This window comes from Pseudorca crassidens, chromosome 3 (genome assembly GCF_039906515.1).
Source record: "Pseudorca crassidens isolate mPseCra1 chromosome 3, mPseCra1.hap1, whole genome shotgun sequence".
Taxonomy (NCBI): domain Eukaryota; kingdom Metazoa; phylum Chordata; class Mammalia; order Artiodactyla; family Delphinidae; genus Pseudorca; species Pseudorca crassidens.
In genome coordinates this window covers 83,780,139-83,805,178 of record NC_090298.1, presented here as the reverse complement: position 1 = coordinate 83,805,178, position 25,040 = coordinate 83,780,139, and the positions used below count along the sequence as shown (strand labels likewise).

Genomic DNA, 25,040 nt, shown 5'->3' with positions numbered 1-25,040 from the left:
GTATTGTTTCCCAAAACAACATCCTTTAATCTTAAAAGACAATTTTTTTAAATTTGTTTTTATTTATTTATTTTTGGCCACGCAGCTTGTGGGATCTTAGTTCCTTGATCAGGGATTGAGCCTGCACCCTCAACAATGAAAGTGCAGAGTCCTAACCACTGGGCTGACAGGGAATTCCCTTAAAAGAGAATTTATTAAGGATAAGTTCTGGAGCTTGCAGAGCAGGGCATTCATTCTGTTTTGCACTGAAGAATAAGAGCAGGAGAGAGAAAGCCAGCTAGATTCCCTACCCACTCTTCTTACCAGGCTGATTGTGCAGTAGGAGCATCTTGGACTTCCACTCAGGACACAGAGTTTCCAGCTATGTTCCCAAACAGGGCCTGAAACTGGCTACTTGGTACCAAAATGCTTATTCCTCGTCCAGGCACAGATGCAGCTAATATCTATGAAGCCTCCGGGCTGCCAAAGTCAAAAAAAGATGAGAGGGTCCATGAGCCTGGAGAAGCTACTTTACAGTAAAAAATTGGTTGAATTAGGAGAAATGCTAACTGTAAAATGTTGTTTGCCAGTTTAAGAACCATGATTGGAAATTTCACTGCTAAGTTCTTCACCAGAAAACATGGGTTAAACTACAGTTGTGATTCAGCATGATTTCCTTTGCTGGAGATTTTTAAAAAGATATATGACTGCTGTCCATTCAGCCATTCTCTTCTGCCTGGGAAGTCCTCACCTCTCCTACCCACCTGGCAGATTTCTCTTCACTCTCCACACCCAAGCATGGCTTCCCTAGTGGAGCTTTCCCCACACGTAAGCTAGAATTAGGAACTTTCTCATCTGTGTGCTCAAAAAAATCTTAAATCTGTATTTAATTAGAACCACTCATTTTAAAATGCAACTATTTGTTCTTGACTATGGTTTCTGTGTTTACTCACCTTGTATTCCCATCACTTATTACTGTGCCTGGCACATAATACATCACAACAAATATTTGGTGGATGAAGAAATAAAGGTTGAATCATGAATCTGAAGGAGCACTAATTCCTACAGATAAGTTATAATAGATTCGTCTCAATCGTTCTATTTCAAACAAGGATTTGTTTGCTTTTATACACCTTATATAAAATCCATCATAGTTCTTTGAACATTCTCTTTGTAGCCTTATAAGATCACTATATCTGGTTGTCAATATACAAAGGAACCTTCTCTCATTACTAGTCACACCACAAGTCTAGCCTAACACAAATGAGATAGCTCTTACAACTTTTCTATTCACAAATTAGGAACCATTATCATCTGCAGCATTTCCTATAATTTCTAAACAGAGTAACCCGGCCCAGTGGGGAAAGTCATGTTTTCAATTGTTTATTCTCTGGCATCTCTAGTCAAAAGGTTCCTCAAAAAAAAAAAAAAAAAAGGAAAATTTTAAAGAAAATCTGAAGGAAAAATACACAATCCCACCTATTTACTTTGAAGGCTTGATCTAGCAAGCATTTAAGAAATGAATTTCTGGTGAAAAAAAAAGTAGTTAGGCAATGTTATACCAAATGTAATGTGTGCTCTTGCCCTTAAAAAAAGAGTCAGTCTGTCACGTTTAGAGAATATCTTTCTGAACTATGAGTGGATTACCTTATGTGGCCTGCCAGAAAACAGTATTCACTCCTATAAATACCTAATCCCTTAAACATTTCCCCCATAACTGCATCAATTTCTCATTAGATGAGCATGTCACTAAACATATATGTGAAACATAAGAATAACAAAACTCAAACTTTATAAACATTAGAAAGTAAAATACAGAAATCTACCAAAAATGCAGGGTTCCAGGTGGTCATTTCAAAAACAATCTGTATTAGGAAACTTCTTGAGAAAAACACTTACCATATAGTAGTTTCATTTCTTACACAAACTACATCAAGAATACACATTTTTAAATGTACTTCAGACCCTAAATAACTAAAGCAAACCTCTCAGTCACCGCCCCCCCCAACCCCAGGATAAAGGGCAATGCAAGAGAAAACAAATCACTAAAATATCCATTTATTCTCTCATAGGTCTCACCTCCCCTGTCCCCAACTCCAATATTTCAGTTCTTTAACTACCCCACCACCTTAACTCTTCTCTTCTAGAAAGTGGGTCAGTCCATCTTAGCAGGCCACCTAGAAGAAAGGTGGAGGTAACTACTGAACATTACTGGCATGCCCTGACCCTTCTCAGATTCAATTATTTTAAGATTTTGCCTTCCCCATATTTTTCATCTCCCCAAACTTCCCCATCAAGTCACTTTTTTTCACTTTCTACACAGACAGCAATGTTAAGTGAGCACATTCAGTATATAGGCCAAGCTACTGACAGAAAAATGAATAAGTTCCTTCTCAGATTTCAGTCCCGTAGGATTTAAGCTCCTCTCTTAAATTAATATTTATTCTACAAAACACTCACTTGGCATACATCTTATGCTACCTTGCCCTACCTCTCCCAATAACAGGCATGTCCTTGAAGGTGAAATCCATCTTAATCTCTTTTGTCCCCAGAATGCCTGCATATTCTCAGTAGGCACCTTCTGAATTCTCCTCTGTTCTCTGGTTAGAAGACTGGGCCCAGAATGGCCTCCTCAAAAAACGTTCAGACCATTTTTAAATTCACACTATAACCCACTGCAGAGGGTGTGGTGGGCAAACAGGTTTTATCTTCACTGTAATGTTGATCAATTCACTAGCAGCTGCCTAAAGTGCTGGGTTAAGAAAGATAATAAGGTCACATATGGACTCAGAGAGAGAATGTACACTGATACTAATAATGGATTAGTGATGTCTGCCACATGCACAGGTAGGGAGCATGGTGGTATGCATGCTCAGTATTTGCCACCTCCACTCTAAACCCTGAGCCAAAATCTGAATTTCATTAAGTTCAAGAACTTCTTACTGCTTAAGTTCCTTTCCCTAACTGAAGCATTAGACCAGGCACAGAGGGTTCAAGGTCTTCCAAATATATATTTCCACATATAAGCCTTTTACGTAAAAGTTTGGTGAAGAATACTCTTCCCGGTGAATTAGACTTAAAGGTCAACATCATGGACCCAGTGTTCCCCTCCCTCTTTGCACCGGCACACAGTAAGAACCCTTTCTCGAGAGCATTCGGTAGCAACTTTTAAAGTGCCGTTAAACTTTTCCACAAAAGCAAAAGCATCGAAGCTCTTTATTCCAGAAGCAACCCCAGCCAGGATCACTTAAGGATTCCACTGTCTGTGCAGCAACTCTTTCATTCCAGTAGATGTTGCGTTCTTCTGTTTAAAGAGTTCCCTTTTCTCATCCTGTGTTCTCTGATAAATCTGTACATCAAAGACAACACCAAGATCGGGGTGACAACATGTAGGAGATCTGGTTTCAGATCTTTCCTCTGAAATAATTTAACAAAACCTACACAAAGTCATTTTACCGTGGCAAGAATACAAATTCAACATTTTCCCCCCAACTAAAGAAGTGACCTGTGAGCCCAGCAAACTCAAAATAACGTATCAAACCCATTCTTATTTTGATTTCTTTCTAGTAGTGTTCTCATCAGCCAGAAAAATCCTGAATTTTTTTCTAATGTAATGTATCACAAGAACCATTTCATAATTCTAAAGCACACTGCAAAGTAGAATGTGCATCCTTAAGGGCTGACAACCTCCACTTCTAGCTTTATAATCATATTTATTATATTTCCAAGGCAATCTTCCTCATCAATTTCCGCTACCCTAATCCAATTTCATTGTGTAAAAAGGCAATTCTACTTAATACTTGCTGTCCTCTCTGCATTACAGTGACGTACATCCTTGCTCTCTCTCCACTCCAACTCTTCTAGAGCATTTACGCCATTTATGCTTGACAGACTTGTCTTCTCCCTTCCATGACTGAGAACAAACCACTTAGGCCACAGTCATTTCAAAGTTCCCTTAAAAAAATTTTAACGGCTATAATGGAATAAAAGCCCTTCCAAGACAAAAGTATGTAAGAATGAGAAAATTAGTAAACATAGGTTGCTTTTCCCAAGATCTCAAGTAATATTTTCTTCAGTGAAAGGCCGATTTGCCTTTAAAAGTTCACTTAGAATCTTCTAAAAGGTCCCACACCTCAAATATTGAAATCATTTAAATAAACATCTCAGGGAAGGAAAAGACACAGCGAGCCACACTTGGGCATTAAAGGGCACAAGGGGCGATGGAGAAGACTCAATGGGTCTCAACGGTAGCCTAGCTGAGCCAGAGGCAGGAAGACATGGGGATCTGAACAGGTTTACATTTTAATCCATCCCCATAGAGTCTTTTCTTCCCTGACTGCCGACGCTGGGAGCCCTGGAACCAGAAGTACGAATGCAGCAAAAGTCGAGGAGCAAAAGAAGCTCACCTGAGACTGAGGCAAGGACTGAACTCTACTGCTACTTTAATGCAGCAGCTGAGCCTAAGAATTAAAGAATTAAGAATTAAGAATTAAAGAATTAAAGTTATATGATACTGCAATGTATTTTAAGATAATATCAGCAGGTATATGACGGCCAAATGTATGCCCTGTTTAGCACAGAATATCAAATTGAATGAAAATGGAGGGGAAAAGAATTTAAAAATAGAAACCATATTAAAAGGCTAAAGAAAATGTGATTTTTTTCCCCCCAGCTTAGAGATCCTCCCTAACCTTTTTTCTTGATAGGATACCACTACCTACTACTGGAGCATAAGCACCAAGTGTAGGGAAAGCAAGACTGAGCTAGTGAAGGGGCTCTGCCAACACATTCTGAAAACCACTGACCCTGAGTTTCGAAACTTTCTTTCTAGGAAACCAAACTTTAAATTATATATATTTACTAATCACATAATAGAAAATATATCTCAAACTTTTAACCCCCCCCCCCTCACTTTTGCTGCAGAGTTTCACACCTGTCTTTAAAAACAAAATGGAATAGCTACATATTTTTATTTAGCTTAAGAAATTATGTAGGCGCATGGGCAGAGACAGATCTCACAGTCACACAGTTGTGTGACTCAACACATACCATTGCCATGAATACATCCTTCACCTTGAAATGTGAACGAGCACCAAATGCAAAATTATTATTTTATTTTCTTTAACAAAAATGGAATCTAAAAATAACTGCTTCGGTGAATCCTTGAACAGTAACTGGCCTGTTGATGATGAACCTCGTTAAAGCACAACACAACAATGTGTGTTTATATCACCCTTTTATTTCATAGTTAGAAATAATACAGTTCCACAGGGTAAGTCATCAATAAATAATGGTGTTTAATCATTAAACGTAAAAATCCCAACTCTTTGGCATCTGACAGGATTCTATTTCTTGTCAAACTAATGACTGTATAGATATAGTTAATCTTAGTGATCATTCGTCAATACAATATGTTACAAAGGTGCAATTTACTTTAAAATGTAAAATAGCTGAAAATTTCCAGCCCACCAAGAAATCTGATCAACTCAGTAAGATATGGGCCAACTTCCCTGAAGCTCTTTCACATGATTTGCCTCAGTGGAAGTATAATCAACGTTGATTAAGAGTTCCTAGGGTTTTCTAATACTTATTCTGCTCTAAATAGTTTGTCATTCATTCTGGCCAAAGAAAAGTCACATCTGCACCAGGAATGACCCACTCATTTAATTAAAAGGTGTTCTTATTTAATAAGCAAGATTGCTAACACCTTAGAAACTCACAGCCCCCAAAATAAAATTTAAAATAAGGAGGTCTATGCTGCCAGAAATGCCAATTCAGTAATAAATTGCACCTTCAAGAGTCAAAAAAGAAAAAAAGAAATAGAAACTTTTACAAAAGGTACATTACATACATTTTTTTTTTTCAAAATATGTTCAAGAATAGTTGAGCTGTATTTGTTACTAAAGCCAGGGCATTATTTCTTTAGCAACAAATTAAACCAGTGCAATTGACATAAATTGTTAAGTAATCCAGGATTAACCCATTAAAACTGTAGAAGCACTTTAGGCTCCTGCACTAATCCTAGAAAGTGGAATTTCAATGAGTGCCTGTGCTGCACAGAACTAAAACTGAAATGACCCGATGCCATGCTGAATGGTATCACTTCATACTTAGTTTAAGCATTTGAGAGTAGAAATCATGAGTTCCTCTATTAGAGTTCCATTCACTTACAGAACATTCAGATGCAATCAGTATTATGCCTATAATCCACAATTTAAAGAATCCTTTCCATTTTAAAGTTCCAGATGAATTTTAAATTAGAAAATAAGCACTAAGGAAACTTTTTCAACTTATGAAAACTTCATATTGGAAACTTTCCTGTAAAGTTTCCCCCCACCCATTGTAAAATAAATACTTTGTATCCCAAATTTAATTTTATTAAGACACACTTTAATAACGCTATAAAGAAATATTTTACAGCCATAGAGATCCATAACTTTCCATGCGGAAATAAAAAATTCACTGCTCAATAATATTATTGAAGCAAGTGAAGAAAGATTATTCTCTTGTCAATTTGAAATGTTAATTTTTTTCAGTGCAAAACCAGTTATAAAATATTTAAACTCAATATTTAAAAATAAAACGTGGTCCAATTTAGCAATCTTCAAGTTCTAAATTTCATAAAACAAATCATTACATATATTTTATAGTAAAGTACAGAGATTAAAGAAGTACTTGAGTACTTAAGATATAAATTTCTAATGAATCATACCAAGTCAGCAACAACCAAGCAGATAACATTTCCAATTTGAGTATCAGAATTTTAAAGACGATATTACTGTACCAAAGCCTTTTTTTCCCAGCTAAAAAGCGATACAAACTAATGGTCAACATTCTGTTTTCCTTGCAGTTGCGTGCTCTAGAATGATTTCACCTCAAGTACCTGTGATTTCATTCCTGTATTCAAAATTTGATCCAATTTTTATGTTCCAGGAACACTTAGCTGATTTAACCATCTATAATGTAAAGAGTCCTGTACAGAGTACAACAGTGGAATTTTCTAGCCAAGTGTAGGCTGACCTAAACTGGTTTACATCCTCTGCAAGTCACTCATGTATTATTCCTAGCAAACACACGGTCCCCTCTGAGGGTCAGGTGTTGAAGCTGGTACTGTAGCACTTCTGTGTCAGCTGGCTCCTTGATGTTCATTTTATCTAGATTGAGGTAGTCCAGAGATTTGGAGTGAGCCCTCTTACCTTTAAGAAGACAGAGAGGCAGAGGCCCATGGAGGGCCTTATAAGGTTCATAAGGTAAAGATTTAGTGCACTTGTCTCCTGAGCTGGGCATCCGCCTTCGCCTCCTGCCATTGACAGCTGGAATCTCGTACGGCTGGTAGTACCTACTTCTGGTTTTATACAAACGAGAGGAACGGGCAAGTCCTGCATCCAGCTGTTTGGAGCGCAAGGAAGGCACAGCTTCTCCCTTACTCTCTTCACCTCCTGTGCACTTCTGGGCTAACTTCAGGAGTTCCTCACCAGTCGTGAAGCCAACCAAATAGTTAGAGTCCATGTGGAGGATCTGGTAGCCTGACACAGTCCGGCGCATCGGCGAGCACGGAGTGCTGGAACAGCGGGGCTTCTCCACCTCTGCCTTTCCCGGGGAGCTCACCTCGGCCACGGGCAAGGGCAGGGTGGTCAGGGTACTTCTGGACTCTCCATTAACATCTACTTCCATTTTAGGCACCAGTCTGCACACTCCTAAAAGCAGACAGACTCAGATTAGAAGAGTGTAACGATCAGAGCCTCGGGCCAAGCTGGGTGGTTTGAGAAGGCTCAGGGAGCAAGAAGTAACACCAGCCGGAAAAACAACCAATGTACATCTGACAGATTTTTATCTATGTCTATTAAATGTTCCACAGCAAGCATGAAATGACTACTACTTCTCTGCCTTCAAGAACTCAAAGGCAGGTTAAATTAAAGTCTGAAGGACTACTGAAAGGTTCATATGGAGAAGCGTTAACAGAAAACAACAGCAATACTTCTCTAAATGCAGTGCTCCTTTCAATCACACAAAGTTTATTCCTTGATGCGATTATTAAGCAAATCCAATACAGAGCTCAACATAATGAAGCAAATAAAAATAATCATACACAATTTCACAAGAATCCACAAAACATTTCCAACATAAAAATTAACTTTAAAATTAACTCTTCAGCACAGCAAAGGAAACCATAAACAAGACCAAAAGACAACACTCAGAATGGGAGAAAATATTTGCAAATGAAGCAACTGACAAAGGATTAATCTCCAAAATTTGTAAGCAGCTCATGCAGCTCAATAATAAAAAAACAAAGAACCCAATCCAAAAATGGGCAGAAGACCTAAATAGACATTTTTTCAAAGAAGATATAGAGACTGCCAACAAACACATGAAAGAATGCTCAACTTCATTAATCATTAGAGAAATGCAAATCAAAACTACAATGAGATAGCATGTCACACCGATCAGAATGGCCATCATCAAAAAATCTAGAAACAATAAATGCTGGAGAGGGTGTAGAGAAAAGGCAACCCTCTTGCACTGTTGGTGGGAATGTAAATTGATACAGCCACTGTGGAGAACAGTATGGAGGTTCCTTAGAAAACTACAAATAGAACTACCATATGACCCAGCAATCCCACTACTGGGCATATACCCTGAGAAAACCATAATTCAAAAAGAGTCATGTACCAAAATGTTCATTGCAGCTCTATTTACAATAGCCAGGAGATGGAAACAACCTAAGTGTCCATCGTCGGATGAATGGATAAAGAAGATGTGGCACATATATACAATGGAATATTACTCAGCCATAAAAAGAAACGAAATTGAGCTATTTGTAATGAGGTGGATAGACCTAGAGTCTGTCATACAGAGTGAAGTAAGTCAGAAAGAGAAAGACAAATACCATATGCTAACACATATATATGGAATTTAAGAAAAAAAAATGTCATGAAGAACCTAGGGGTAAGACAGGAATAAAGACACAGACCTACTAGAGAATGGACTTGAGGATATGGGGAGCGGGAAGCGTAAGCTGTGACAAAGCGAGAGAGAGGCATGGACATATACACACTATCAAACGAAAGGTAGATAGCTAGTGGGAAGCTGCCACATAGCACAGGGAGATTAGCTCCGTGCTTTGTGACCGCCTGGAGGGGTGGGATAGGGAGGGTGGGAGAGAGGGAGACGCAAGAGGGAAGAGATATGGGAACATATGTATATGTATAACTGATTCACTCTGTTATAAAGCAGAAGCTGACAGACCATTGTAAAGCAATAAAACTCCAATAAAGATGTAAAAAAAATTTTTTTAAATTAAAAAAAAAATTAACTCTTCAACTGTGTTTAAGGGGCATACAATAAAAGACAAAAGCTGATCAATTTCTCCAAAGAATCCAATTTAGACCTAAAAAAATTTTTAAGGTATGGAGGAGTCTTAAGGGAAGGTTCCCACAAACCTTGTAAATGTTCTTTATTCCATATCTCCAATCAATTATTTAAAGAAAACCATTTTGTAGTTTAAAAGTTAATCCTAAATCCAGTAAATCAGGCCATTTTTAATATTAAACATATATAAAAATCAAATGTTATTTGACTATTTAATCCTAAAATATACCACAGATTTAACAGTTATTTTATTCTGCAACACCTAAGACACTGCACTTTTGAATAGTCTGGTAAATGGCAGAACAATTCTCAACGAATACTAATATTATTCATCACAATGATCACATTACATATTTGGAAAACCCCAGCAACCAGAAGTACCACAGACAATGGCCAGGTTCCTAGGAACTTGCAGATGGAATTTTGGAAAATAAAATCCAAGGGAAACTGAGTGACAATGTCACTTCTGATAAACTTTACCTCTACTTGATCTTCAATTAGAAGTAGGTAGCACAGCTTTAAATGTCTCAGATCACTAATTAAAACGATGTCAACTAATAACATGTCCAAAAATGTGATTTTAAGATTAAATATTTACTGAATTAGGCTATTATATTAAATAACTCTCACGAATCCCTTTGTAAAACAAATAACCTTTTCCTAATTGAATCATTTTCTAAAATTTGGGTATTCATTCAAAATCTAAGCAATCAGAAAGCTAAAAAAAAAAGTCCCAACCTTATTCCTTCATTTGCATGCTGTATTTTCTTTTCCTTCATTAGAAAATAAATAAACCAAGACTATGAAGAAGTTACCAGATGCCATCCTGTCCTCACTATGGTCCATACATCTCTAGTACAACTGAAAACTAATATCAAGAATGATTCCTGAGGGCTTCCCTGGTGGCGCAGTGGTTGAGCGTCCGCCTGCCAATGCAGGGGATGTGGGTTCGTGCCCCGGTCCGGGAGGATCCCACATGCCACGGAGCGGCTGGGCCCGTGAGCCATGGCCGCTGAGCCTATGCGCCCGGAGCCTGTGCTCCGCAACGGGAGAGGCCACAACAGTGAGAGGCCCGCGTACCGCAAAAAAAAAAAAAAAAAAAGAATGATTCCTGAGATAAAGTAAATGTCAAAGGGATCCATATAGTTTTGCTTATTACTTACTTTTTACTCTAAATCTTAGACTATTTCCAATTTTAATTTAACCAAAATACCTTCATCCCTCAACACTTCTAGCTTTAAATTAATTGGTTTTATTCTATTTTATTAATGTAAAAATAAATTTATATTTAATTGTATAATTTATTTCTCTGTTGAGAGGATGGGAATAGGAGGTGACTACCATGCATACGTTGATATGCATGCAAAAAACCTGAAGATTTCTCATCTAATAAACTTTAGAGGGCCATATGAAACCTCATCAGATTTTATGCTGAACAAACAAATGTTTACTCTAAGCCAAATGACAAATTAATCCTTCCTTTCCCACTAATTCTGCAGTCCAGAAAGAGCACAAGAGGACAGATCCAAGGCCTCCAACATACCTAACCTGACAGGCAGCTACAGGCGGGAAGTGTTTCTCTGATACTTCATTCTGAAAGAGAAGGAGAGGAGGGTCAGTGAAACCTAAATAATCAGGGCTGTGGAGGAGATGGGGACCACCCAAGGGGAGTTACCTAGGTGGTGACACTCAAGCCATCAGTCCACATTAAGTGACAAACCAGTCTAGGTTTCTTCCAAATCTGGCAGTCCATGACAGTCCATGGATTTCCACCAGTCACCTTACTGCATTCCCTGGTATATTATAAACTTCCTAAAATTCATGAATTCACACTTCACCCATTCTGAATTGGGTGATAATTCAAAAAGAGGCTAAGCTGGAAGTCATCTTATTTGCCCCTTAGTATAAAAATTGCTAAGCGAGCTAACAGCGTGCAAAGTCACAGTAAAGAAGAGTGGGCACAGGCTTCTCTGGTCAATGCAATCATCAAAAGTTTGCTCCCTCGCTAAGTCAATCCTGCTCCATCAAGGCAGACCAAGAGGAATACTTAGAAGCTCTAGGGGTTGAGCATAATGAATGGCAGGATACAAAGGTTTGAGAGAAAAAGAAATTATATACCAGCTTAAAAATAAGTACCTAGAAAATCAGAAAAGTGAAGAAAGTGAGTGAGACAATGTATAAAGGTCAAGATTTGGTGTGACAAGAAAAAGACACTTCTGTTAGATGAGTAACTATGACTGGTTAAGTTTCCAGCAGGCAAAACACCATAAAAAATATCACCTGGCTTGGGCAAAACTATCCAACAGGCTCTTCAGACATCTAACCTGATAGACAATGATTTAACCTAGATTGTTCAGCAGAAAATGTAGTTTAAGAACTCTGGAAATGTCAACCAAGCAGCCTACCATACTTTAAGAAAACTTGCCATATGTAAGACACCTACTACACTTTACTAATGTAAACAACACACTCCCTGTAGAAAACACTACTTAACCAGAAAGTTAAAGAAATAAGCATTTCTAATATCCTCTAACAAAAATTTTTAACCTAGGAACTAAGGATCAATGCTCTATGTAACACTTCTGAATGAGAGTCCTGCTGTACTGGAACATGAAAAAGCTCATTTTAGATATTACACACATAACAGCTGCTACCTGCTGAACCTCTGATGAGTAATTCTAAGGGCTGGAAAACTGCAGTTTTTAGTTATAAAACATCAGTACTCCTGTTCCAAACGATTGCATATTCTCAAAACTAACAGTTCTTTGAGGTGCTTTCATGGTCTCTGTAGCATACTGTCCTATATACAAGAACATCTTCAGATCTTGACACTCATGTAGGAATATGAATGGTGCAAACAGGACTCAGCAAATTGCACAGATTTAAAAAAATGATCCTTTTTACTTATATTTTGCCTTTCTAAAGAACATCTACTGTGTGGCACTAAGAAAGCTATGTGGAAGCTGGCTGATTGGCAAGTAAATATTTTATTTTTAGCTGGGTAGAGTGCTGACTAAGCAGCATAACCTTCCACTCCTCAATGTGACCGAAAACAAAACTTTTTATGCTATTAAATTGCCGAAAATTTCCTGAGTAGATTTAAATATTGGAGCAAGATCCTGAGAGCAGTTACACAATCAATGTTTACTTATCTTTTTAATGGGCAGCAGTAGTGTAGGTACTGTCCCATCTGAAGAGGGAGAAGTACTCTCTAAAAAAATGGGGGTGACGTGAAAGACAATAAAGACCGAAAGGTCTCAAAGTCAGCATATATGAATGTCCAATAATTTTCACTGCAAAATTTCTTATTAAAGGCATTCATCAGGGAACTCGGCTATCGTGACTACATTGGATGTAGCCTGTGTTAGCAGTATATTCTTTGTATTTTACCATGAAAACTCTGCTTACGGGTTTGTTATTTTTAACAACATTCATGACTAAGCATTTTGTTTTATATTCTAAAATAAAACTTGTATCAAAAAAACATACTGCCAAGATAAACAATTACAAAGCACTCTCTGTAAATATTGCAGGTATATATGCAACAGGCACCACGCCCACTGCATCCTTAAGAATAAATGTGAACCGAGAAATCAAGGCCCACTGCTAACTTCTGCACCACAGAGCACTACAAATTGGAGACCAACAACAGAGACCCTTACTGTTTCCATTAATGCCTTTCATATGCAGTTTAAAGCAAAAATAAAAACTGGAAACAGAAAATATGATACCAGAAGCAGCAATATTCTGTGGAATAGAGTCTAGAACAGAAAATGCAACAAGCATAAAAAAGTCAACTTGTAGTTGAACACTGCTTTTATAACTGAGTTTTATAAACAAGTACCAGAAACAACTGTAATTTTTTTAAATGACACCTAAGGGTCTTCAATATCAAATTCCCTCACAATCCAATCAGCAACAGTGGCACTCAAGTATATTTATACAGCATACGGAAGACCTGGCAATGTTCACAGGCACCACTCTGTTTCTTTGAAATATATGAGGACTCAAAACTAGACAACGCTAAACAAGGAAACACTTCAATATTTACCAGGAAAATGTACACAGTGTACATTTTTAAAACATTGGGTACAGCATGCAATTGTGAAGTTTAGCTGAAACTAAAGCAAAAAGTCCAAACCACAACACACATGTAGGGGAACCTGATGCATCAAGACCAGCACGTTCAAAAGAATGTGACCATGGAATCTACTCAGCTCTGAACACCCTCCAAGAGGCCAAACTTCCTATACATTTGGCACCAGGAGCAACATTTTGAAAATATAACCTAGATGCCTCAGCTCCTTAGACCAGCTCTGAAAATAGCTGATAAGTTTCACAACTACTATACAAAGAATTATTTTGAGAAGTACTGCATTCTGGGAGTGTTTTTTTTTTAATCAGGCTTATCAAAAAAAGTCACCCTCAGTAATCAAAAAACTGCTCCAGTATGCTTGAACTGTTTTTAGCAACACATAGCAACAAAATTTAAGACAAAACAGATGTAATGTAACTGTCTAAATATACAGAACAAAAATATCATGTGAACAAAATCTTTTTCAAGAGGTACCTGAAACGAACCATTCAGAACAGAGTCATTCCTCGGGAAATGGAGTCCTTCCTAAGCATGACCATTATCAGTCCAGTGATATCTAGATCTATCTAGTTTTAGTGCCAGAGTCATCTAGGAGTTCACTTTCCCGGAACATCCAATTACAGAGAAGAGGACATGTAAGCCGTGAAGGCAAGGGCCTACCCAGGGCCAGGTGTGCAGTTCCAGGTCTCCTGGCTTCAAGTCCAGTTCTCCTTCAATGTCATCATGCTGTGCCTCTAGCACATGGTTCCCAAAGCTGTCTACACACTGACACATCCAAGGAGCTTCAATAAATACTGATGTCTGTGCTCTATCCCAGGTCTGTGATTTAAATCATCTGGGGCGTAGCCTGGACTCTGACATGTTTAAAACATACCGCAAGTGCTTCTAATATGCAGACATGTTTGGGAACTTGTCTTATAGACATAGAACTTAACAGATAGAAGAATTTCACTCCTGTAAGTTCCTGCCTTCTTTTCCTTAATCAGTAATTATAGTCACATTAGTGAATATCGTTTTTGGCTGCTTCCAACTGCTAACAACCTATCCCTAAGGCCTTCTAATTTACTGTTTCTAATCCACTGCTGTGCTTAAAAAACATCTGCTAATCAAACTTGTTAAAACTGGATATAAAATACAAATAAATTTATGCACTGAATGAGAATTGGGCTTCTTCATCTGCACATACTTTGGTATAGTTACAGTTATTTTAGCTTCTTAGAAGCCTCTGTCAGGTACAGCCACTTTGGATCACAGTTGGGCAATTTCTTATAAAGTTAAATAAATGCTTATTAGACAACCCACCCACCTTACCTGTAGGTATTTACCTAAGAAACATGAAAATATATGTTCACACAAAGACCTGAACATGAATGTTTATGACAGTTTCATTCATAACCACAAAAAAACCTGGAAACAATCCAAATATCCACCAACAGGGTAACGGACAAAGAGACTGTGGTTCATGTATAAAATGGAATACCACTCAGCAATGAAAAGGAACAAACCAGGATTACACTAAGTGAAAGAAGCAGACAGAAAACGTTATATACTCTGTGATTCCATTTATATGACATTCTGGAAAAGGTAAAACTGCTGGGACAGAAATCAATCGATGGCTGCCAAGGGCTGAGGCTGGGAGGAGAGGGCATACTACAAAGGGGCACAAGGGAATTTTGTGGGGGGGATGAAAATATTCTATACATTGACACTACACAAATGGCTACATTTGTCAAAAGTCATCAAACTATACACCTTAAAAGGGTGAATTTTACTGTATATAAATTATACTTCAATAAACCTGACTTTAAAAATAAGCCTGTCGGGCTTCCCTGGTGGCGCAGTGGTTGAGAGTCCACCTGCCGATGCAGGGGACACGGGTTCATGCCCCGGTCCGGGAAGATCCCACATGCCGCGTAGCGGCTGGGCCCGTGAGTCATGGCCACTGAGCCTGCGCGTCCGGAGCCTGTGCTCCGCAACGGGAGAGGCCACAACAGTGAGAGGCCCACGTACCCCCCCAAAAAATAAAATAAAATAAATAAGCCTGTCACACCAAGTTTTTGATGCTCCTCCAAATTTTAAAATTCTTTAAAATCCTTCTGTGGACTTCCTTGGCAGTCCAGTGGTTAAGACTCCATGCTTCCAATGCAGGGAGCACGGGTTCAATCCCTGGTCAGGGAACTACGATCCCACATACCATGCAGAGTGGCCAAAAAAAAAAATCCTTCTTATACTGTTTAATCCCAGAATCCAAAGGAATCTAACGGTTGTCCAGTCTGTTTGAACACCTTCAATGACAGGTAACTCACCACCTCTCAAGTTGGTTCATTTCCCCTTTTGCAGCTCTGCTAGAATGTCTTTTCATTTACATATATAAGTACATCTATAACTATGCATATGTACATATGTACACATATATGTATGCTGTATGGAGAGAGAGATACACACACATTTCTGTAGCTTCTACTCATTGTTCCTTGTTTTGTGCTTTACTTCAATTGAATGAGTTAATGACCCAGCCACATCATTTCTTATTTAATAGCCTCTAAAAGTACTTTGTACCTATAGTTCTCAAACTTCTTGCTCTTTTCCTCAAAACTGAAAACTTTAGTTATGCTTCCATTCTTCAGTGTCTTAAATTACATTCCATAAATTTGACAGATTATATCTATTAAATGAAACAACATTTTGTTTGTTTGTTTGTTTTTCCCCCCATCATTCTTTTGAATCATTCTACTGCTGACTTCTAATTTGGAGATTACTATGAAACGGCTTTTTCAAAAGATTATAACCACTCTACGTGGTTCAAAGCCAGGACCTACAAAGATATTGAGCAAGTAGAATAACATACCAAAGCATGAACTCACACTAATATAAATTTTTAAATGCTAAAAAGGTCATTATTAAATTTTTTCCCCTTCAAAGACTTGGAGCCACATGGACAACTGTGTCAGCCAGGTACACAGACACACTGAAAAAAGACAACAACAGCATTGCCTATTTTTAACAGTTTAAATTCATGGTGTGATAAAAGGAATGTCACACTTGCTGTAAACTGAGAAACGACTAAGTGAAAATGATATTCCTTTCAGTTACCTGTTTGCCATTCTATATGTATAATACACAACCAATCCTTCTGCAAATTACTTCACCAATTTTTGGAGATTAACATTTTTACTAAAATTTCCCTGAAATTAGAGCAACTATCTCTTTACTATATTTCAAAATATTATTCCATAAGACCTCCTTTATCTTACAAGAATAAAAAAAGGAAAATCTACTCAAAAAGTCAAACATTTCAATTATAATAATGTTAGCATTCAGTAATAATAATTTCAGTTCTCACTATTAAAAATTTCATAATTATACTATATATATTTATAATAATATACTGACATTTCATATTCATCTGGTTTATATAGTACTTAAATCACATTATAGTATTATGTTCATACAACTGGTTAACAAACAGAAAAAGCAAAATATAACTCACCAGCCTAAATCCCAGAAGATGTCACTGTACAATTTCCAATGAGTCCCAAGGGAACACAGGCATAATAATTTTTCTGCTCTACTCCAGATACTAAACATGAAATATAAAAATAAACCTTTAATTTAACAAGTAACACAACTTATAAAGCAGTTATGTCAATTCTAACTGCAAAGCATGATGAAGCAGGAGATACTAACACCAGGTACAGGTTACATAGGATACAATATTAATTAATTAAAGTAATTTTGAGTTTGTTCAGCTAAATGCAGCCTCAAACATTTTATCATGCTTGTTTCTCTGTGTTCTGTTGCTTAACCTCTACCTGGAGACTAATAGTAGCCACCAGGGCTAAATGAAGAGCCAAGAAAACTTAGGGGTTTAAATGTTGGTTCCACCATCCAAATCCTATTCATGTGTTCAAAAGATTCGCAGTATCCTATGGAAAATATAATGCTGAGACTGGGGTCAAAGGAAAAGGTCCTAGACCTTGCCTTGCTAAGAACTCTGCCTCTTGACCTGGCATAAGTAGCAATTTTTAAAATGAGGACAATTCCATCCTTCCTCCCTCATAAAGTTGTTATGTGGATCAAATGAGAAGTAGGTGAACGTTGTTTTGCATGCTGCAAACCCCTTTACGAATGTGTGATGTTATTATTATGCAATTAATTTTTGATGTCTACTCTTTTTAGCCATAAAATAGCAACAATCCTCCCTAAGATTGCTCTGGGGCAAATGATTGAAAGGCTCATGGAAAAACATTTTTTTAAAAAAGAACAACTCAAAAACACTTCTTTATAGTTATTACATTGCTTACGGTTTCTAACATCTCTTCTGTGCCTTTCACCTCTTACTTGGGGACAAATGTATAAGAAAATCTATCTTTATCTTGTACCTCCCCAATTAACTGGGTTAATTTCTTAAGACCAAGAAAACTCAAAGTTTCTTCCACCTGTAAAGGTTTCTTTGGTTGGTGGGTTTTCTGTTGTGCTTAACTTGTTGGGGGCAGATGGTGGCTCAAATGAGTTGAATAGATTCATTTTACCTATGTAAGTGCACAAAGCCTGAAGTGGCAACAGTTCAACTCATTCCCAAAAAGATTTGTTATTCATTATTTTTCTAACCAGCACATAAGAGTTTTATCCAAAGGAAATGGATTATTACTGAATTAATAAAGGTACATGCTTCCTCCACTTGGGACCCTGGAAGGAGCTAACACACCCAGAACTATCATTCTTAGAAACCAACATGATTATCGACCTTTGAAACTTCTTTAGATTTAGTTTCGACACCTTTCCTTTCATTTTTTGTCACAAACTATTTTCAAATTGGGTAACCAAGAAACCTAGATAATTAAGTCTGTTCCACCAATGAAGCCTCTGGTTTTAACATAAAATGAATTACAGTGTAACAAAAATTGTTACCTAACAATAATTTTTATTTAACATAATTTACCCCCAAAGAATCTCCCCAATCCTAATGTTATAAAGTTCAAATTGATTTCTTATTCAAGTAAATGGATTTTTAATGGGGAAGGGAAATTTTTAAAACCTTTTAGCACCTTCTACAAGCCAAAACCTATATGCAATTTATAACATTTAATCTTAACAACTATATAGTCCCATCAGGAAAATATTACCCCCGTTTTAAAGTATTTAATCAAGTAATACTATTTGAAAGTCAGAGCAAAACTCCAAACCCCAATTTGTCTGTTTCCAAAGCCCACTGACATCACTTTACACACACATGGCTCTGTTTAGTGATAAGCCCAGGTGTGTAGCTTTTTACACAATAATCATGTTCCTGAAAAATGTATATTAATTTTTGTAAGTGGGATCCTATCTTAAATGTATGGAGGGTTATTTTATTTAAAAGCTCTATTGCCCCATTTGTGAAACAGCTGGAGGAAGGTAGTTTTAATTACTAACTCTAGGGTTATTTCCAGCGTGAAAAATGTCGAAATTCTAAGGCACATACAGGAGAGTCTTATACAAAACCATTCTAAATCATAGACCCTTTCTCCTCAGACCTTATAAGATTTTTTTAAATCAAAAATTCTAAGCCAGGAAAAAATGTATCAGCCAATATTTGCTGGTTATATGGTTGGATGCCAGATACAGAAAGGTATCTCCACTTGATTTTTCAGGGCTACATCTATCGCAAAGTGAGATAGATTTCATTTAGACTTATAGAAATCTAGACTGAAAACCCAGAAAAAGGAACATTAGAAAAAATTTTAAAAACTGTTTGATTTTAAATAAATAGTTTTATAAAGCAGTCTAAAATCTCAAACTACCATATAATTTGCACCATGTTTCTGGTGATATGTCCTTCTTTTCAAGCTTTTAAATGCATTGGAAAAATATCTTTTCCAATATTTTTTCAATACTAAAAGGAAAATCAACCTAAAACTTCATTCTGGATTTGAAAGCAGAGGAGCTTTAAAGTAATTATCCAACTCTTGCACTAGAGCTGATGTGGAAGTCTAGGAAATGGTTGTAATTTCATAGTAAACAAAGTGTGGTAACTAATTATCCCTATTATGCCACTGCCAAGCCAAAAACAGAAATACAAACAGAGTCCAAAGGAGCAACACAGGGCGAAACCAAGGTGTAGGAACTCTGTTCCATTTTTTACTCATTTATGACTCAGCTTACTGTTTGGTGTGTAATCGCACGTTATTCATGCACAGGTGCTAAGAGGATGATGATGATAAAGATGGTGAAAAAGAGAATAAATTTTAAAATAAAAGGAACGAGGTCAGAAACTAGTATAAGAATATAGCTTCTTTAAGAGACTTCCTATAAAGGAACGTAGTAAAAATTATAATAAGGATTTTATTCTCATCTCCCATTAGAAAGAATTAAAAGACTGTAATTCAAAAGTCCCCAAAATATATACCCTCCAAATAACACTTTTAGGATACTGTAAAATCTATAAATATCTAGCACTTGCAATTGATTTTGGCCAATGTTTTGAACATGAAGCTTTGGCAAAGTATCAATGGATCTTCTCTCAAAAACAGCCAAAGGGAAAAGAGCTCATGTGAAATTCTTACAAGATGGACTAAACACTGCATAAAAAACAAAAGGAAGTAAAACTAACACAACAATGTAAAGCAACTATACTCCAATAAAAATTAATTAAAAACAAAAAGCAAAAAAAACAAAGGGAAGTAAACAGAGCAAAGGCTAGAGTACATAATGCTTCCAGCTATAAGCAGCTGAAACAAGCAGAAAAGTCCTGTGACATAATCCTGTAAGCAACGAAAATAGGAAAAATTAAGCCTGGTCAAGAGCTACCCATAGGCCTCTGGACAGGGAAGCCATGGGTGACTAAGCAAAAGACACCCAACATCTGACTGCAAATGAAGTTTCTACAAACAGCAAAGTCTGCAAACATTAACTAGCAAGTGTGTCAAATTTTCTCAGGCAAGGTGACAGATACCATCACAAGAAAATAAAGAAGAATGCCCTTCAAAAGTCGGGTGACCATATGTCTCAGTTTAGAGCCAGTGAGTGCCCTGGCATAATTATTTACAGCACCCCCTTTATCTCTCAAACCTGTCCCAGTTTGCTAATTGTATTATCATCCTACTCAAAAGTAATATGTAACAATGGAAAGGCAATGAATTTAAAAAGAAAGGAAGAAAGACCCTTCTGCTTGCATAGTGGCTTTCTTTACAGTTCTGAGTAGTACTTCTTTGGGTGTATCCACTCAGTCATTCAATTATTCATTTACTCATTCAACAATATTTCTTGGGTCTTACTGTGTCCCAGCATTGTACAGGTACTGGTGCAAATATAAAAAGTGAAGCCTGAGACCAGACAAGAGGGGAAGACAGACAGACATGGAAATACATAAATCTAACACATATAACAGTAAACTTGAATGGCACTGGGAACCTAACGGGAGTGATTTTCCCCCAAATATAGAAGCTCCATATGGAAATTTTCAAGCCCACACAAAATCCCTACACACAAAAAAGCCACAAATCTCTGGCTTCATCATAGATCCATTAACAAAATAGCAATATGAAAAATATTAACAAAATATCACTTCCAAAAATCATAAGGTTATAAATATGAAGGCGAGCATATAGCCCTCAAGAATTTTGGTAAATAAATCTCACAAATCATTAAAGGTTATATTACAAAAAGAAAGATAAACTTCAGGCAAAGAAAACTGGTAGAGAAGTTACAGGTTCTAATTCTAGTTCCCAAAACAGGAAGGAAAAAAAAAAAAAAAATGGAAGCAGGTAGTTTCCTCAGAGTGGCTATTTGAGGAGAGACACATAGTGGAAAAGGACTTGGCAAAAAATAGCAATTTTTAAAAGTTCCATTCAGACTAATGAAAATATTTTGCTACCAACAGTTTCAGAGATTACTCTAATAATTTAAAAAAAAAGAGAACTAAAACATCTCTCAAGGGCTTCCCTGGTGGCCCAGTGTTTGAGAGTCCACCTGGCGAGGCTGGGGACACGGGTTCGTGCCCCGGTCTGGGAAGATCCCACATGCCGCGGAGTGGCTGGGCCCGTGGACCATGGCCGCTGAGCCTGCGCGTCCGGAGCCTGTGCCTTGCGACGGGAGAGGCCACAACAGTGAGAGGCCCGCGTACCGCAAAAAAAAAAAACCCAAAAAAACAAAAAAAATCTCTCAAGTAAGAGAACACTGAGCAGAAGTAAAATGGTTTAACTGCCAAAGTACAACATTCACAATGAAAGTAAAATGCTTAGCTATACTTATGTGTTCGTATTAAAGGTTACTTTAAAATCATCTTACTTTTCCACTTGCAACTCATAAAAACTAAATCATCAATAATTTTTAAGAAGAGTTAAGTAGGGTGTGACTTTTCTGAAACCATCCTTGACCTTACAAACAAATCATTAACCACACCAACCTGGAAAGACAACCCATAATTGGTTCAGAAGAAAAAAAAATGTGTTTCTCTTTCTAATATCAGTTCTTTTAATAGTAAATTCCTTAAAGGGCAACATTCATTTTCTTTCTACTTCTACTAGTAGAAATTAAAGAAATTACCAGTGGCTTATCATTATGTGAAATCATCCTTCTACTTTTAGAAAAAAATTCAGTTTCACTACAAATATGACTGACAGTAACTGGAACTGCACGTCTACATGCAGTCTTTACAAGAAATCTGCCCTTTAGGAAACATAACTGAAATGGGACAGGTGTACACAGTGGAATCGGCTAACGTTCCAGATGAAAGCTTAAAACCAAGAACTTATTTTGATACGCTGGTGACGAAATCAGAGCTCTCTCTGGAGGAAACGAGCCGATTTTCCCCCAGAGGATATAAATCAGCAAAAAAAAAAAAAAAAGATTTAATCCTGTATATAAGGTTTTATTACTCCCACCACACTAAATACTTTTAAGGGTTAATGTGCCCACTAGCTCTCCAAAGTATACAAAATTATACAGAGAAAGTAAACAAAGTCACTGACCATTATGTAAGGTCAATAAATACCCTCTGTCTTATACCCTGGAAGAGATACTACTGAACAGTCTAATTTACAATTAAATAACCTAAAATGTTGACAGAAGCATATTCTAAACACCAGTTCTTATCAAATCAAGAGGTTTCCGGGATCATTAATCCTTGTATTTCATGCTGGTCATTTTATTAAGTTTATAATGCATACACAGTTACATAATAAAAACATTGAGAAATCTGTGAAACATTCATTAAGTATAATTGTGTAAGCGTAAATCATGGTCTTGAATTAAGAAAGTACCAAAAGCTTCACAATAATAACTAATACTGTATTTTGAAATGACTGGGAAAATAAACTTTGGGAAGAGGTCATTTCTATCTCCTTAGTGTCTAATCTGCTCCACAGGGTTAAAAAAAATAAATAAAGCAACTTACAAGTGAACTGTAGTGTGGTTTATCTGAGAAAAACAATGTAAAATGAAGAGTCTAGAAACGTCGGAAATGTTGTGCAAGAGCTGTTCTTTTGGCTAGGAGTAGCGAGCACGCTATAAAATGCTACTGCCTCCATTCTTCCTCTTTCCTCGAATGATTAAAAAGTTCCCAGTCCCAGTGTTAACCTGTGCGCCACAGCCATACACATACACACTCAGCATCTTGGCTCGACACAGATCAGTAACCAACCCGAGTGCAAACTGGCGTGGCTGGAGAAGCAGAGACACCCTAAGGATGTGGAACATTTACAAGGAGAAAGGGACAGGGCCATCATCCCCTTCGTGTTCCCATCTCCTTTCTGGCAGAGATTTGCAGATTCCACCACTAGAGTTTGGCAGCTTCACAATGGGGCCGCCTTCTCAAGGTCTGACTGCCGCCCGCCCAGAAACCCCTTTCCTCCGCTTCCCACCTGGCCCAAAGTTCACCCGCGACAGGTGGGGCGAGGGCGGCGATGCCCAAGGACATCTGCCGCTTTCGCTTCTGGCCAGCACCCGGCCCGAATCCACACGCGCGCCCCCGGCCACGGCCGGTCTGCCCGCCCCCGCCAAACCGGCAGACGCGCAGCGGGCGCTGGCTGCGGGTTCCCGGACGGCCTCGCCCCCCAGACTGCTGCGCGGACGAAGAGGGCAGGCGAGATAAGGCTGCCACGGATTGCCCCGAGGTGCTATCTGGCCCGGGCAGTCGCACCCGGCGCGCGGCCCGGGCAGGCAGCCAGAGGCGCAGCAGGCCCGGGAAGGACCTACTTCTCAATGGGGCCCCCAGGCCCGCTGCCCCGCGATGAGGCCACGGCGGCGGATGAGCCAGCGTGCGCGCCAACGCGCGCCGACTTCCGCACCGCCGCACCGCGGGAGACGCGCAATGGGTCGTCGAGTCCCGCACCTCCCCGGCTAGCGCACGCCGCGCGCACACGGGGGCGCACGCCCCTGCACCCTCACTCACACGCGCTGCACACTCACGGCGTCTCCGACCCCACCCTGGGCCAAGAAACTGTGGGCTCCCGGCACCCCGCCAGGGCCCCACCCAGTCCACCAGACTCTACCCCCCTGATCGGGCGCCGGGGGACCAGACCGCCGAGGCCAAGGGCCGCTGAGGCCGCCCGCCGTCCATCCCGGAGGCCCGCCCGGTCAGGGTTCCTCAGCACCGCGCGGGCACCGCACGCCCGGCCCCGAGACGAGGCAGGGAGGAAGGGGCGGCGCCACGACTGGGGCTGGCACCGAGGATCGATGACTGGGGCAACCCCCCTAACCCACGCACCCACCCACCCATCATCATCATCACCACCACCACCACCACCTTTTCTGCAGCACAAAAGGTTGCAGAAGGAACCGCCGTCCCCGTGCAACCTACCAGTGGCCCACAGCTCCGCCGCCTCCGCCGTGCTTGGGGTCGCGGAGACTGAGACAAGGGCTCGGGAGGCGCAGGGCTGCGGCGTCGAGATCCGGGCTGAGGCCGCCAGCCGAGCCAGCCGGGTACCCTCTCCGCTCCCACCGCTCTCGGCGCCAGCTACGGCCCGGCGTAGTCCCCGCCTCCTTCTCCTCCTCCTCCGCCGCCGCCGCCGCCGCACGCCTTCCCGCCCTCCTCCCTCTGGCTGCAGAGGCGCAGCCCGTCAGCGCTGAGCCCGCCTCCTGCGCCCAGCTCACACACCCTGAGGAAGGGCGGACCCGAGAGAGAAAGGCGCTCGGGAGCTGGAAGAAGGCGGCTGGGGAGAGGCAGGGGAGCTGCCGGCTGCGGTGGTTGAGGGGGAGGGGGAGGAGGAGTCGTAACCCCCCCTGCCCAGTCCAAACCCGCGCCGGACAATTCAAGTGCTCCCACTCCAGGCCTGGCAACACTCAAGTTGCCCCAGTTATGTGTTGTGGCGATGTTTGTCATTGGTGAGTCTCCGCTTTAAGGACGCAGCACTGAGCTGAAGTAGAGAAGACTAGAAGCCCATGAAATTACAAATTATAGGGTCAATCTTAGAAAAATGCTAAATATCTAGTGAATGTGGGGAGGAGGGTAAAATTCAGATTCTGATTTGATTACCCCTTTTTGAATCCTCAGACTTGATCTTTTCCATTCTTGTAAGAAATTCTTTCCTTTGATCATTCTTTCCTTTTCTCGATTTATGTACGTCTCTGCCAAACCGGTTATCAAACTCAGAGATAAGAATAATTACGGACATTT

The 25,040-nt window shown here is 39.3% G+C and overlaps 1 protein-coding gene and 1 long non-coding RNA gene across 12 annotated transcripts in view; one reads left to right on the top strand and one right to left on the bottom strand.

Annotated features, from left to right (window-relative positions):
* Positions 1-5,198: 5,198 nt before the first annotated feature.
* MACIR (macrophage immunometabolism regulator) lies at positions 5,199-24,439 on the bottom strand. 11 transcript variants are annotated; one of them, XM_067731376.1, is made up of 4 exons: positions 24,225-24,437; positions 16,935-17,024; positions 10,892-10,941; positions 5,199-7,676 (listed from the first exon to the last, which is right to left on the bottom strand). In XM_067731376.1, exon 4 carries the CDS (start codon positions 7,651-7,653, stop codon positions 7,030-7,032), a length of 624 nt encoding a protein of 207 aa, XP_067587477.1. In that variant the 5' UTR covers positions 7,654-7,676; positions 10,892-10,941; positions 16,935-17,024; positions 24,225-24,437; the 3' UTR covers positions 5,199-7,029. The 11 variants fall into 11 exon arrangements, with proteins under 11 accessions (XP_067587477.1, XP_067587479.1, XP_067587481.1 ...); XM_067731378.1 differs by lacking the exon at positions 24,225-24,437 and adding an exon at positions 23,817-24,012; XM_067731380.1 differs by lacking the exon at positions 24,225-24,437 and adding an exon at positions 23,621-23,651.
* Positions 24,426-25,040, top strand: part of LOC137221539 (uncharacterized) — a 29,182-nt gene continuing 28,567 nt past the window's right edge. Inside the window, exon 1 of the long non-coding RNA XR_010942056.1 lies at positions 24,426-24,748. This is a non-coding gene — a long non-coding RNA (uncharacterized lncRNA). The remainder of the gene's footprint in view (positions 24,749-25,040) is intronic.

Bases quoted from the DNA above. Each gene is read 5' to 3' on its own strand.
- MACIR (XM_067731381.1), bottom strand. From the start codon at position 7,653: ATGGAAGTAGATGTTAATGGAGAGTCCAGAAGTACCCTGACCACCCTG.